Source organism: Anastrepha ludens, chromosome 4, assembly GCF_028408465.1.
Source record: "Anastrepha ludens isolate Willacy chromosome 4, idAnaLude1.1, whole genome shotgun sequence".
NCBI classification, from domain to species: domain Eukaryota; kingdom Metazoa; phylum Arthropoda; class Insecta; order Diptera; family Tephritidae; genus Anastrepha; species Anastrepha ludens.
Window position 1 is genome coordinate 102615536 of NC_071500.1, and position 12798 is coordinate 102628333.

General features: G+C 37.3%; 1 protein-coding gene across 10 annotated transcripts in view; it reads left to right on the forward strand.

The window, feature by feature from the left end:
• LOC128860400 (uncharacterized) overlaps positions 1-12798 on the forward strand; it is a 192841-nt gene that overhangs the window by 119584 nt on the left and 60459 nt on the right. For 7 of the 10 annotated variants that reach the window (XM_054097915.1, XM_054097918.1, XM_054097919.1 and 4 more), the window contains one exon: positions 2675-2827. The exons of the other annotated variants lie outside the window; for them this stretch is intronic. In XM_054097915.1, coding sequence (XP_053953890.1) covers positions 2675-2827 — 153 coding nt within the window. The remainder of the gene's footprint in view (positions 1-2674; positions 2828-12798) is intronic. 10 annotated transcript variants of the gene reach the window in all.

Sequence of the window (12798 nt, forward strand, 5' to 3'; positions counted from 1 at the left end):
AAAATCCACTTTATCCTTACGAAAATGCTCTACAGGGTTGTTAATATTCGACGGACTTATCTGGGAACCCTTTATCTTTTGACAGAGACGTCAGATCGCTTAATGACATATCGCGTTGGAAGCGTTAGTCCAAGCAGATTTTTACCATGGAAGAGTACACGACACGCGAGCGCTCCCAAATTGTTGAAATTTACATTCAACAAACGAAGTCAATTGTGAAAACTCAACGTGCGTATAAAAAATTAAATAATGTGAAAAGTGCGCCTTCCAAGAACACCATTAAACGTTTGTACGAAAGGTTTTCGACTGGTGATGCTCTTTCTTATCCAAAAAGGCCAAATCAAAACCGACCAAAGCGATCGGATGAGAATATTGCTCTTGTACGAGCTAGTGTTGAGACGTCGCCAAGGACATCCCAAAATCGCCGTTCTCAGCAGTTGGGCATTGCTCGGACCACTTTACAACGAATTATCCGCATTGATTTGCATTTATTCTCATATAAGATTCAACTGACACAAAGATTGTTGCCTGCGGACAAGCCTCGTCGATTGGAATGGGCCCAAAAAACACATGGGTCCGTCGAATATGGGCAACCCTGTAAATGTTGCTGAGAAAATCTCCTGCGAATGTGTTTTCGTTCCATTGTTAGCGAATGCGGCACCTATTGTGCACACAGCTTTCTACAACCCAATACTTCAGACCCTCGCCTCACTTGCATTTTTTTTTTTTTACATATATATATTTTTTTTGATCCATTGTTACAAAATGAAAATTTTTCTTGGCCATACGAGGTTCATTCAAAAAGTTGTCAGCCTTCAAAGAATGATCTTCCACAAAAAGGTATATCGCTAGCGACACTGATTGCGGGACTCATAGGTGTCTGAAACCAAAAAGACAAAAAGGTTCTTATTCACTATGGCGTTATTGTGTGATCTACAATCGTAAACCAAACAAAAAATTTGTCAAAATGGCGGACGTTCAAAGATGAAAAACTGTTTTTTGACGCTTTTTTCTAATTTAAAGGTCCGAAAAAAATACTAAAAATTTGTTTTCCAATGATCAGAGTTTTCACGATAACGACATCAATTATACGTCATTTAAATTTTATTTCACCAAAATCGGTTCATTAGAAAAGGCTATATCTGTGCGCATTTTTCATGTGAAGACCATTTTTTCAAGGCTGACAACTTTATGAATGAAAATTGTATGACCGAAATTTTTTTTTTATTTTTTAACAATAGATCAAAAAATAAAATACTTAAAACAAAAATAAAAACTTTTCTTTCGTGTCCGCTTTACATGCTTTTAAAGAAACACCCAAAAAACACCATTTCAAATAAGTCGAGGGCCTTCAGTCAAAATACTGGTTACACTGCCCAATGATATGCTTAGAGCTTCTGCTAAATCTCTTTCAGTCACTCGACGATTTTCCAATACGATATCTTATATTTTTTCGACGATTTCTGTCGTTGTTGCCGTTTTTTTGGATGTAGTTGCTATCCTTGAGGTGGATCGTCTTCAAGGCTTGCACGACCAGGTTTGAATTCAGCAAGCCATCTTTCCACTGTACTAATTGAAGGCGAAAAGTCTTTGTACGCTTTCAAGATGCGTTCATAAATAACCTTTGCTTTTAAACCTTCCAGAAATACAATAATAATTCAATCATTCCACGATATTTGATTTTTTCCATTATAGAAAATACTGTGACTCGTCGATACTACAATAAATGGCTTGCAAACAAAGACTGAATTGACAGATTGAAATAATACCTCACATGCATTCATATGAATAGTTTGCCAGCATACCAAAAAACAAAAAAAAAAACAAAATAGGCTAGAGAAACGCCCTCTCTTTTCAAACTACAAAACTTATTGAGCAACCTAGTAGTTCTACAATCACAATATTCAGCTGATTTGGCCCCAGCAGCCTTCTTTGGTTTTTCCCATAACTTGCATCACCACTTCGAGACACCCATCTTGAGACGATTGAAGACTTAAAAATTAGCTCGCGTTGAGGCCTGATGTCGATTGCAGAAAATTAATTTGAAACAGAAGTGAATTTGTTTGCTAGTGCAGCAATAGCCTAAATTATATTTGTATGAATAGTAAATATTTTATGTTTTATTGGCAAATTCCTGGTACTTTTTCGACAGAATCCACTCCTATTTTGTGCGTCGAATAAATGTAATGGACTCATGAAAATCTTCCATTCAATTTATCACACAGTAAGCTTTGAATTTTCGATTTACTTTAACAGCGAGCCGTCACCGCTGAAAGCTTTCGCTGTTCTATACTCAAAAAAACTTTCATTTTATTGTATGCGTCCGCTCTGTGGCCTTCATACTCGACTTCTATGTACAATGTCTCTTATTATATACTCGTACATACATTTTATTTACGTCTGTCGTCTCGTCTATTGCATTTACAAAATACATAATTTAAGTACGTTTATAGTGTGTCCTAAATGTTCTACATCTATGCCACTGATAAATATTCAATAGTTTTAGATACGAAAAAAATAAAATAAAATAACCAAATTTATGTTATTTACAAAATAAAAAAAAATAAAAAATAAAAAACAGCAAGCTACCAAACTAGTTTAATATGTTAAATAATTTGCAAAAAGCCAAGCTGGCATTTTGAACTATGTTGTATGTTGTATTTCTTTCCTAAAGGTAATTACAGTTGCCTAGAAGTCGAGTTGACTTTTACCAGGGACCGTGCATATTATTTCACCACTGTTTTTATACCCGGCATTATATTGGTGACATCATCATTTATCACATTTTGGCTGGAATGGAATGCTGTGCCAGCCAGAGTTATGATCGGTATGTAAAAATCCTAATAAGTCTAGAAAAAACATCACTAAACAAGTACAAAAAAAAAAAAAACAATATTTATGTAAAAGTGCGTAAAAATGGAAAGAACATAGACATACAAACATATATAGCTATAGCTTTTGTTGGCTATGAAACCAATTTTGCGTTAGAGCACTAGACTACCATGATATTTTATTTTAGGACATTACAGGTATTAGATCAGAGACTAGAGCTAATTTAGTTGCATGTAGAGCAAGCAAAAGAAATAGGTAGAGGAGGAAACTATGACATGAGTTAATGTTGGATATACATAGAAAATTGCACCCTTGCCACTGGTTTGCTGCAACCAATCACAGCCAGACGTGAATAACGCGAATATGCGCTTCAAAAGGTTGGGCATTATGCCGATGTAATATTTTGGAAATTCTGAATTCTGAAGACTACTCAAAAGGTCTGCTGTACGTATTCTAGTGGGATGGTCAGCTAGGATACCGAGCCAAATCCAAGCGTTCCTACGTTTTTCCCCGACTACCAGGAGGCTCCTCATAGCTTAGCTGGACTGTTAGTATTTTTTATTACTTTTGAATTCGATTTTAAGAGCATTTAAGAGCATATTTCGATTTTGAGCATATTACCTTTGAATTCGATATTAAGAATATTAATTTAGCCAGCCTTGAGTATGTTTGTGAAATTAATCTGTTTTATTAAAGAGTACTGTATGTCAGAGCTTTCCATATATATAGTTGAGGTGGTCCCAACAAAAGTTGACTAAAAATACTAATTCTCATATCTTCACTTCTTATTGGCAATTAAAAAGGCAACTTAAATAGTTCTATCCATATAGGGGTAGTTCTACACATTAACGCGGAGGCGCTAAATTAGGTCAAAAGCAATTGAGCTGACTTGCTCAATGAAAATATAAAATTATATAGCATGTAGACAGATTTTACGACCATCTATTGTACGGTGCAGTCAAGCGTCCTACTTACAGTTTAAAATAAAACGCCGCTAACTTCAAAAGGGTCTATGAAATGCCGGCGAGCTCTCAATGAGATGGCTGGAACAATTCGTTTACACATTGCCCAGGACCTAAGGATCGACCATAAATCAATTTTTAGCCAATTGTGCCAAAATTTTACTCAAAAATAATGGATTACTTTCTCTCCAAACTAATTTATCAAGCAGCTCCTTAGAAAGAGTAGAATAGAACAAAAAGGAGATTTGCTTAAGATTTTGCCTAAGATATTGGTTTGAGCTTATGACATTTTGGGTCCTCTACTCATCGCAATATCTCATTCAAACCCAATTCCCTCAATAAATCTAGAATGGAGCTGAGTTGGGCTGAGCGCATGTGGCTTTCTTCTAGCCGAACCAAGTCGAGATGTTAACTCATTCTCCCCGCTATGGCATCGTATTCGAGAAAGAACTAAACTGGTGTTTGTGGAAATAAATTGCAAAACTTGTCAGAGTTGTTGGATCATATACCGAGCTTGTGCAGATAGCTACGCAGTCTGCAGTGCCCAGTAAAAGTCAGTGAACATTCTTTCTTTGTCCTTAATGAAATTTATAAAATGTTGAAACCTATATTAGTTATACCCTCTTCGTAAGGAATCAGTCTTACGAGTTTGGTGTCAGCATACGTCACTCAGCCTTCATTCTTCTCATCTGGGGTCTTCCTTCAAAATGAGTTTTCCCATAGCGAAGAAGGGTAACCCTTTACAAACAGGGAAACTTTTAATCAACAAGTATTTTTTTATTTTTGCGGGGCCAAATTGGTGTATGGGACCCAACTATCAAATATCAGCAACTATAGCTGAACACGTAAAATCTGAGGGTGAGTGGCTCAGCAACCTTTATTCCTGGTTTACTTCCCAGTTTAACAATTTTGCCCAAGTTTAATACAGCACGCAAGTCGTTTCTCTCTCGTGCTCACCGTAGTCAGTTGGAAGCACCAAGTTAAGCCAAGTCCTTCTCTACCTGATCTTTCCAACGCAGAGGAGGCCTTTCTCTTCCTCTGCTACCACCAGCTAGTATCGCATCGAATACTTTCAGAGCCGCAGCATTTGTATCCATTTGGACGACATGATCCAGGCAACGAGGTCGCTGGATCTTCATTCGCTGCACTATGTCAATGGCGTAGCAAAGCTCATACAGTTGGTTGTTCGATCGCCTACGACATTCGCAGTCGCCAACCAAAGGTCCAAAAATCTTCCACAGAATCTTTCTCTCAAACCCTCCAAGCGTCGCTTCATCGGACTTTGTCATCTTCCAAGCTTCTGCGTCATACGTGAGGACGGGCATGATGAGAGCCTTACAAAGTACATATTAGTTTTGTGCGCGCAGAGAGAGGACTTTACTACTATATTACTTACTTAGTCACAGTAGCTCTTGTTGGCAAGCGAGATTCTTCGTTGGATTTCAAGGCTAGCTTTGTTATGGGTATTAATGCTGGTTCTTAGATAAACGAAGTCTCTTCCAAACTCGATATCATAACTGTCAACAGTAACGAGGGTGCCGTTACGTGAGTGTGTCGACTGTTTGTTTGATGGCAGGAGATACTTCATTTAGTCCTCGTTCACCATCAGATCTATTCGCTTTGCTTCTTTACCCAGTTCAGAAAGGGCAGAGCTCACAACGGGGTTGCTAAGGCTGATGATGTCAATATCATCCGCATACGTCACCAATTGTTAAAGATTGAAGAAGTCATACGACATAGAGTCACCCTGTCCCAAACCTCGTTTGGTATCAAACGGCTCGGTCCTTCCCAATTCTGATGGCTTACTGACTGATTTACTTTCAGACAGCCTAATTACAAGAACGCGTTAGTCTAATATGAAAGAGCTGCACTATCAGCATCAGAACATCTTCAGCGTGCAGCAAGCACTTTCTTCGATTATTTGAGGATCTGAATTACATGATGAAGATGTCTGACGACATTCAGACACACTTGACCTAACTTAAGTCTTGTTTACTCCATAACTACTAAAAGTGTCTGGGAAGTCAGAAAACTTGCTTAGATCTACACCTCTCCTTCAACCTTAGTCCCTTGAATTTACTTCGTGCTTGGTTTTAAATAGACTGCTCATTGTTTGAAGATGGATATGCCATCGTCATTTGCCACTATCGCGATTTTACCGAGCATCTCTTGACTTGCTTTAGTTTTCGAGAAGAGTCGCCGAAAATCTTCTCAGATTTCTCGTCACCATTTATGGGACGGATGTAGAAGTAAATTTACTGTTAAATAGTGGTGCGCATTTAAGAGAGAAATATTTCCGTCCGTCGCAGAAACATCAAATGTCATTTGGGCTGCGCCATAACATTTTTTCCCCCTTTGTTAGTTGGGACCAGTTTTTCATGGAGATCTATTCCTTCTTCAATTGTAACTCATATCTGGCAGAAGAGTTTTGCAGCATAGTAATTAGTAAGACATCATCGTTAGTATTGTGGAGATAAATTTAAGGAGAAAGCCGTATTCTTTTTTTTTTTTAATGCAGTTGTAAGCAGCTTAGACAGTAATGGAATTAATTTGCAACTCGTTAGTAGGCAGTTTCGCTTTTTGTTAGTTAGTTTAAAAATTTCTTACATTTCGTTCGTTTGCTGGAAGAATAAATTTACTGTGCCTCCATAAGTAGAAGTAAAAACACATTTTTATCTAATGGAATACTGTTAGTTATAGATTCATTATGAGTTTTTTACACAGCAGAAGAGAAGAGCTCGCGGTGATTCCTGCATACTTCTCTAAAAAATAAAAGAAAATATAAAAAAAAATTAAAAATTAATCTTTTTTCTTTTGGATTATGTCACTTTTGCAACAAATGAACGAAAAGTGCCCGGTGCGTCATTTTTTATGTCGGCATGTAAACATTGAATAACTTTGATATTTATGAACCGCTTGACTGGAGTGGACATATTTTTGAAACGTCAATTTAGTACAATTTCAACCGTGAATTGCTACACACCAAAAGAACGCGCCGAAATAGTGGCGCTGTACATTGAACATAGAACTAAGCAGCAGACAAAAAAGGACAAGTATGCAGTATAACAGTTATGGAAGAGGAAAGAGGAAAAGCATCCATATTAGGTCCCTTGCCGTTTGTCATAAATGTCATAGTTGTTTACAGTGCATTGAAATCTACCTCAATTCTTGAACCCAAATTCATCTAAATTATTAAAAAAAAAAGTCGTTTAAAACTGTACTTGCCGTTAATATTGTCTTTAGCAGTCTATCATAGAATTTAATGGTGCATACTTTAGTGGAACATTTTGACCAAATATTTCTCACCCGTTTGGTTCATTTTGACCCTTATTTTTAATAATCTGAAAAATTTTAAGTTTGTAAGATCGGCGGAGGGTTAGAATGCTCCACAACTGAACAAATTGGCGGGAAAATTTCAGTAGAGGTCTGTTCAGTGTGCGATAACGGACATTAGTACTGCATTAATTTGTTTCTGTTTTAAACACTTCCCAGCGCCGTATTGCTCTTATCTATCACGTCAGTACTGTACATCCAATTGTGGAAGCACGCGTACCTACGTGTTCGTCTTGGCAAGAAGAAGGCCTAAAGCTAGATTTTGCGCAGGGTTGCCACTTGTTTAATATTGGAATTCAATTAAATTATATACAAATTATATAGTTTAAAAATTACTTACATGTGGTAGATAAACTGAAAGGCGTTTTGACGTTAACAGTCATTTGCGATCTCTGACGACTTTCTGAGATAAAAATTTTTCACACTGTTTTTTGAATATATATTTTCTTAATTCATTAATATAAATAATATATTAGTTAAAACGAGGTTAAGGTTATGTTTTAATGTGTTACCTCGAAAATGTTTGATGATAACAAATGGCGCAAAATTAATCATCCATTGTTCTTTTTTTTTAATAAACAAAAATTATTTTGAGTGATGAAAATCTTTGTTTTGACTCTTAGTGACAAAATTAATTAGATAATTTTTTTTTATTACTTTTTTACTAAATACTCGTACAAAAAATGGTTTTGAGTGATGCAAATATTTATTTCGACTTTTAGGCGGTCCATTGCATGTCTGTTTGTTTACTGCAGTTGTTTAGTTTACAAGTGTCAAATATGATAGACATACGATGCGATTTGCAAATGTTTTAGATCTTTGGATAGGGGGATTAATTTTGCGCCACCTGATTTACATAAGTACGTGAAAAACTTGACTTGAATTCGATTGAATTGGTTGCTTTTCGACAGAATGGAACTGAAATACTGCAATAAGTACCAAAAGGTTTCAGACAAAAGGAAGCTCACAAAAATTGCACAAATGGCAACCCACAACTTCTTTAAAACAAATAGTTCGAGAAAAATACTCAAATCGCTCAAATCGTTCAAGAGTTAAAGAATAATAAAATAATGTTATTGATATCTGGCAGTATAGTTAAATTTAATTTTATTGGTGTTGCCAACTAAGTTCGATATGGCAAATTAAATGAGGGCTTAGAGTTAAACAAACCAAAGCACTTAAAAATTTACTCCATATAGAGTCGGCACCCTATTAAAATTACGGTAAACATAACAGCAAAAAAAAGCTCTTAAAAACTCAATCAGCATAATCTTTAGGATAGAGTTGCCACTCTTTTAAAATTAACTTTAAACAAACCAATTGATATTCCTACGAAACTCACTTAAAACTTTACTCCATATAGTTTTCGGAATAGAGTTGCCACCCTTTTTCCCTCCTAACAAATTTTTAAAATAGAGTTGCCACCCTTTTAAAGTTAACGTTAAGCATAACAGCAACAAAAAGCACTTAAAAACTCAAACCACATAATTTTTAGGATGGAGTTACCACTCTTTTAAAATTAACTTTAGACTTAAAAATTCACTGTAGATAGTTTTTGGGAAAGAGTTGCCACTCTTTTAAACTTACCATTAAACATACCCAAATGACATTCCTACGAAAAGCACTTAAAAATTCACTCCCTATAGTTTTTGGAATAGAGTTGCCACTCTTTTTCACTCCAAAAAAATTTAAAATAGAGTTGCCGCTCTTTTAAAGTTAACATACCAGGAATAAAAATCACTTAAAAATTCATTGCAGATAGTTTTTTGAATATTGTTGACACTCTTTTAAAATTAACGTTCGCAATCCAGTTGCTCTAATACTAAGCTTCATTTGTCTTTGCATTTTCTGAAGCCCTTTACGAAAAAACCCACCAAAACGCGCATACCTATTTTGCTTCTGCCAATGAGGAGGTCCCCTTCATTGTTATGCGGTTCAAAAACTAGTCAAAATAAATAAAGGGTCAACTTGAGTAAAGATACCTCAATTACGGAAACCTTTTTTTCTAGTTATTCATTATTCACATACCGACAAAAATTATGACGCACCCTGTATATACAAATATTCTTATATACGTAGCGTAAAATATAGCGGAGATTTATGAATATTCAGATAATTAAAATGGCTCTTCTATATCAATAGTTCAGCTACATTTATTTATTTAGGAAATGAGTCTACGCCTGCAATGTAAGAATTGGTAAAATCCCTTTTTTAATTTTTTACAGGATTTTTCATTTAAAAAACATCAAAATATATTTAAAGCACTGGCTTAAATTTTTGCATGCATGCATAATTTACTGGCTTTTAATTATTTGTATTTTTGCGCTTTTTCTCGCATCACCAATTAACATGCGCAAACAGCGAACTCACACACGCACACATGCAAACAAAAACTTATTTTGCTTTTGAACATTTGCTATTTAATTCATAAGGCTGAACATTTCAAAATATTTGCATAAATGTGCAGAGTTGGACATAACATAACATAACATATTAATTATTGTAATTATTTATTTATTTAAACTATTATAAAAAAAAATTGAAACAACATCCGGTGCGAAATGAGATGTGCGAAATCAGATCAGTTGAAAACGAAAAATAACAAAAAAATGCAATTTGCACCCACAGAAACCGCAAAGTGAAATACAATTAAAAGTTTAATTTGCATATGTATGTATTCCTATCTATGTATGTATCTGCTTGTGTGCATGTATGTGTGTGCTATGATGTGAATGACTCTCCAAAAACAAAGTTCTGGCATTTTGACTGCAACTTTTATTGAAATTTTCTATTTGCACTAAAAATGGCGCATTAGAACTATGCAGCGTAACACTTTTGCTGATGTGGCACGTGCGTAGCGCAAATTAAGAAGACTTAGTGCAGCGCACTCTACCGACATAGCACACAGCCATTGTGCCGACATAAGCCAGTGCTGCAACACTGCAAAAGCAAAGCGAATGAATGCTGTCTGATAAAGTAGCAAATATTTTCGCTCCTTTCCATTTTCAAAGTTCTGTCGTTTGCTTTGGAAAAATCGAGTTAAGAATTTTCGCAATCATCTGCATATACTTTTTTTTACTTAGCTGACAAAATTTGACACGTTACCCACGTTAAAAAAAAAACCCGAATTGAAATTACACAGCTGGAAGCCAAGTACGCACAACTTGACGGTTAAACCTTAAAAATGTACGCATTCAGAACCAATTGGGAGGATATGGTGCTCTGCTTGGCATCTCGCGCGTTGTGCACACAGCCGCGGGTGCATAAATAAATTACTTTGGTGGCGGTGACAGGCTGCGAAAGGTTGTCAGCTACGTGTAAACAAAGCGTAATTGCATTTTTGAGTGAAATGCAAGATGTGTAAAATAATGTGAAATTTGTGTGAGTTTTCCGGAAATACTAGATGTTTAAATCTGGCAAAAGGTAACGGAATGGAAAATTAAATGCTGTGATGAGGTATTTAAATAAGCAAATCGATAACGGTGCCGTTTGAATTTTTTTTATAATGCCATAAATTTGCTCAACTCCTTTTAAGCTATCGACTTTCTTGTGTTATTAATTAAAATAAAAAATCCAATGACGGCATTACTCACAACCCAATCGACACGAGCGGCGCAAACCGCATGCCGTACAGGTAATTTTTGTTTTAGTGCTGGACCAAGAAAAGCAGCAGTTTGTTAGGTGTCGACATCTCAAACAGTTCTACTACAGAAAAAGTGAATTGAATGAGTTATATGATCGTGAATCATTTATTGAGAGATTTTGGCCGCCACCATAGCCGAATGCGTTGGCGCGCGATCGCCATTCCGTAGTACACTGGCTCGAAACTTCGGGCATTAAACACTAAATGATAGAAAACTTGTTTTTCTAATAGCACTCGCCCCTCATCAGGAAATGACAAATATCCAAGAGTATATATGCCATGAAAAGAAGCTCCTCATAAAAAACCAACTGCCCTCGGAATCGGCACAAAACTGTACGTTCCTCCATTTTTGGAAAAACATCAAGACGCACACTACAAATAGAAGCAGCAGCACGACCAAGCATCCAGGGTAATTCCCACTTTTAGCGTGTCTTTTTTTTTGCTGCATGAATGAACTATCGATATCGGTAACTCTGGTTTGACAGCTGAGCAATGCAAAAAATGTTAGCATTTCTGTTCAGTACGGTTTGGCAAGTGATCATGAATCGTTTAAGGCAAAAACAACGCTTTCAAATGTGTGGAAATGTACTTTATAAACAGACGAAGTTTTTAGTGCACTGGTGTTATCACTGGTCCTTATTTCTTTCGAAATTAGCAAGGAGCTGCCGTTACAGTGTATAACGAGCGCTTTTGAACCATGCTGACTGAAACTTTGTTTCCAAAAATTAATCAGCTAAACATCGACGGCATTTGGTTCCAACAAGACGGCGTTCAGTTGATTTATTGCAACATTCAAGCAACCATTAACGCCATACGGCTATATTTAATGAAAAAAGTAGTCAAAAATTTAGCTGGTCGAATTGACCATGGCGCGATAACCGCTTACGCGATTTTGGCCGAGTTTAACAAAGCGCGCCAGTAGTTTCTTTCTCGTGCTAACCGGCGCCAATTGGACACACCAAGTGAAACCAAGTACTTCTCCACCTGATCTTTCCAACGCAGAGGAGGCCTTCCTCTTCCTCTGCTACCACCAGCTGGTACCGCATCGAATACTTTCAGAGCCGGAGCGTTTGTATCCATTCGGACGACATGACCCAGCCAACGTAGCCGCTGGATCTTTATTCGCTGCGCTATGTCTATGTCGTCGTAAAGCTCATACAGCTCATCGTTCCATCGTCTGGGATATTCGCCGTTGCCAACGTGCAACGGTCCAAAAATCTTCTGCAGAATCTTTCTCTCGAACACTCCAAGCGTCTCTTCATCGGATGTTGTCATCGTCCAAGCTTCTGCGCCATACGTTAGGACGGGCATGATGATAGTCTTGTAGAGTGTTAGTTTTGTTCGTCGAGAGAGGATTTTACTGCTCAGTTGCCTGCTTAGTCCAAAGTAACACTTGTTGGCAAGAGAGATTCTACGTTGGATTTCAAGGCTGACATTGTTATCGGTGTTAATGCTGGTTCCTAAATAGACGAAGTCTTTTACAACCTTGAATTTATAACTGTCAACAGTGACATGGGTGCCGATTCGCGAGTGCGCCGACTGTTTGTTTGAAGACAGGAGGAACTTCGTTTTGTCCTCGTTCACCACCAAACCCATTCGCTTTGCCTCTTTATCCAGTTTGGAGAAGGCAGAACTAACAGCGCGGTTGTTAAGGCCAATGATATCGATATGCACAGAGGCGGGTGCGCAGTTTGGCTACAACAAGGTAATGATCCGAGTCGATTTTGGGTCCTCGGATCGTACGTACATCTAATACACTAGCGTGTCTTCCATCTATCACAACATGATCGATCTGGTTTCGCGTTTTTCGATCAGGAGACCAAGCTACCTGGGGTGTATATTTTTATGCTGGAATCTGGTGCTGCAGACTACAATGTTTCGGGCCCCGGCGAAGTCGATCAGCCTCTGTCCGTTACCGGATGTTTCATTGTGCAGGCTGAATTTTCCGACTGTGGGGCCAAAAATTCCATCCTTGCCCACCCTGGCGTTGAAGTCGAAGTCGCCAAGCACGATTTTTATGTCGAGGCG